This window comes from Rhincodon typus, chromosome 4, assembly GCF_021869965.1.
Source record: "Rhincodon typus isolate 14 chromosome 4, sRhiTyp1.1, whole genome shotgun sequence".
NCBI classification, from domain to species: Eukaryota; Metazoa; Chordata; class Chondrichthyes; order Orectolobiformes; family Rhincodontidae; genus Rhincodon; species Rhincodon typus.
Window position 1 is genome coordinate 8843772 of NC_063335.1, and position 1636 is coordinate 8845407.

A 1636-nucleotide genomic window follows, 5' to 3' on the forward strand; every position below is an offset into this window, starting at 1 on the left:
TGTTGGCATACAAACATTTCTGGTCTTACAATAGCACAGAAGAAAGACAAAGTGACAACCTTATAATAATGGCTTCTACAGTTGTGTTATCCATACACGACAAATGGACACGATCTGTGAAAGGGAAAAAAGTAATTCATCCAGTATTTTTTTGTAATTACAAATGTAAAAATTTTAACACAATATACACTCAAAAACAGTAGGCTATTAACTTGATTCTGGTGCTTTGCTTCTGACTTTGGTTAACAGATTAATATTAATGCAGCACTTTGTACCTGACAATGACAGGCACTAATTCAGATGTTGTTCTTGTGTGAAATACAGAGCTCTCTGTAACTCATAGAAGGTTTTTTTTTCAGTCAAATATTTTACAGTACATGAAATGTCTATTTGGTTCAGTTTCAGTCTGCTAAACGACTGGGTGTTCTTTAATTTCATTAAAACTAATTCTACCGCACAATAATGTGTCACGTTGTTTTCTTCAACAGTAAACTCAATGGACAGTCTGGAAATGTGTCAACACAGCAGTTTGCAGTCTTTTTCTTGCAGGAGATGTACAAGGACTTTCCCAAAGATGTCTGCTTCGTGAATTACTGGTGAACCATTTTTTTTAGTTTTAGGAGGCTTCTTCAAAAGAGTCTGTGAGTGGTTCCATGGCCAACCCTGTCGAGGACTCGGATTGTTTTAAGCGTTTAATTGTGTTTTTCAGCGCCTGTCTCTTGTTGCAGAACCAAACTCTAACTACCTCCCGATCGTAGTTCAGTTTCTCAGCAATTTCCGTCATTTCCTGCCCTGACGGGTGTGTATTCTTTTCAAAGTGGGCATTTAAGATCTCCAGGGCCTGGGGAGTGAAAGATGTCCGCCGCTTGCGCTTTTTGGAGGGTTCACTGCCGATAAATTCAGTTAGATTCTGCATTCCTGCTCGGTGGCGGGCCTCAGCCTCAGCCATCCACCGCTCAAGAACGGGCTTAATCTTCTGGGCACTTTTAGGGGTGATATCCAGCTTTTCGAACCTGGCAGGATACAAAAGGCCAGGGTTCAGTTTGGCTCTCAGACTGCTAGCTATAGAGCTCTCTTGGGCATCCTGTGGTAGGAAAAAGTGGCTTCTCAGGATGGTGTGTCTGAGGAAAGTTGAGAAAGAACAGTCTTACTCTGATGCTCTGCCAGGGTGGGATCCTACTGATTAATTAATGGGCAGAGATGTTTAGAACTGGCCCTGCAAAGTTACCACCATTTGCCAGTACGAGTTAATATTAAAATATAATTTTACCAAGTTCACAAACAACTTACATCAGCTTTATGCATGTACAACAGTTATCAAAATTCTTCTCCAGAAATAGAACAGACATAAGCATTTATATAATTCTTCCACTTAACAGTGTTTCTACATCGTTTACACAGTTAGTCACACAACAAATGGCATTAAATCTTATTTCAACTTGGAAGGAAGAAAAAAGCATGCAGATAAGAACAAAGAAGAAAACACTTTGCTTTAAATTACTCATCACAATGGCACCAAAGGCTCAACTGATCCTTTCAGACACTGAGATAACAAGGTGTAGAGCTGGATGAACACAGCAGACCAAGCAGCATCATAGGAGCTATGATGCTGCTTGGCCTGCTGTGTTCATCCAGC

General features: G+C 40.3%; 1 protein-coding gene across 1 annotated transcript in view; it reads right to left on the reverse strand.

The window, feature by feature from the left end:
- Window positions 1–551: 551 nt before the first annotated feature.
- The window catches only part of pou6f2 (POU class 6 homeobox 2), a 500431-nt gene continuing 499346 nt past the window's right edge, over window positions 552–1636 (reverse strand). The window contains exon 13 of the mRNA XM_048595820.1: window positions 552–1121. Coding sequence (XP_048451777.1) covers window positions 617–1121 — 505 coding nt within the window. The 3' untranslated portion in view covers window positions 552–616. The remainder of the gene's footprint in view (window positions 1122–1636) is intronic.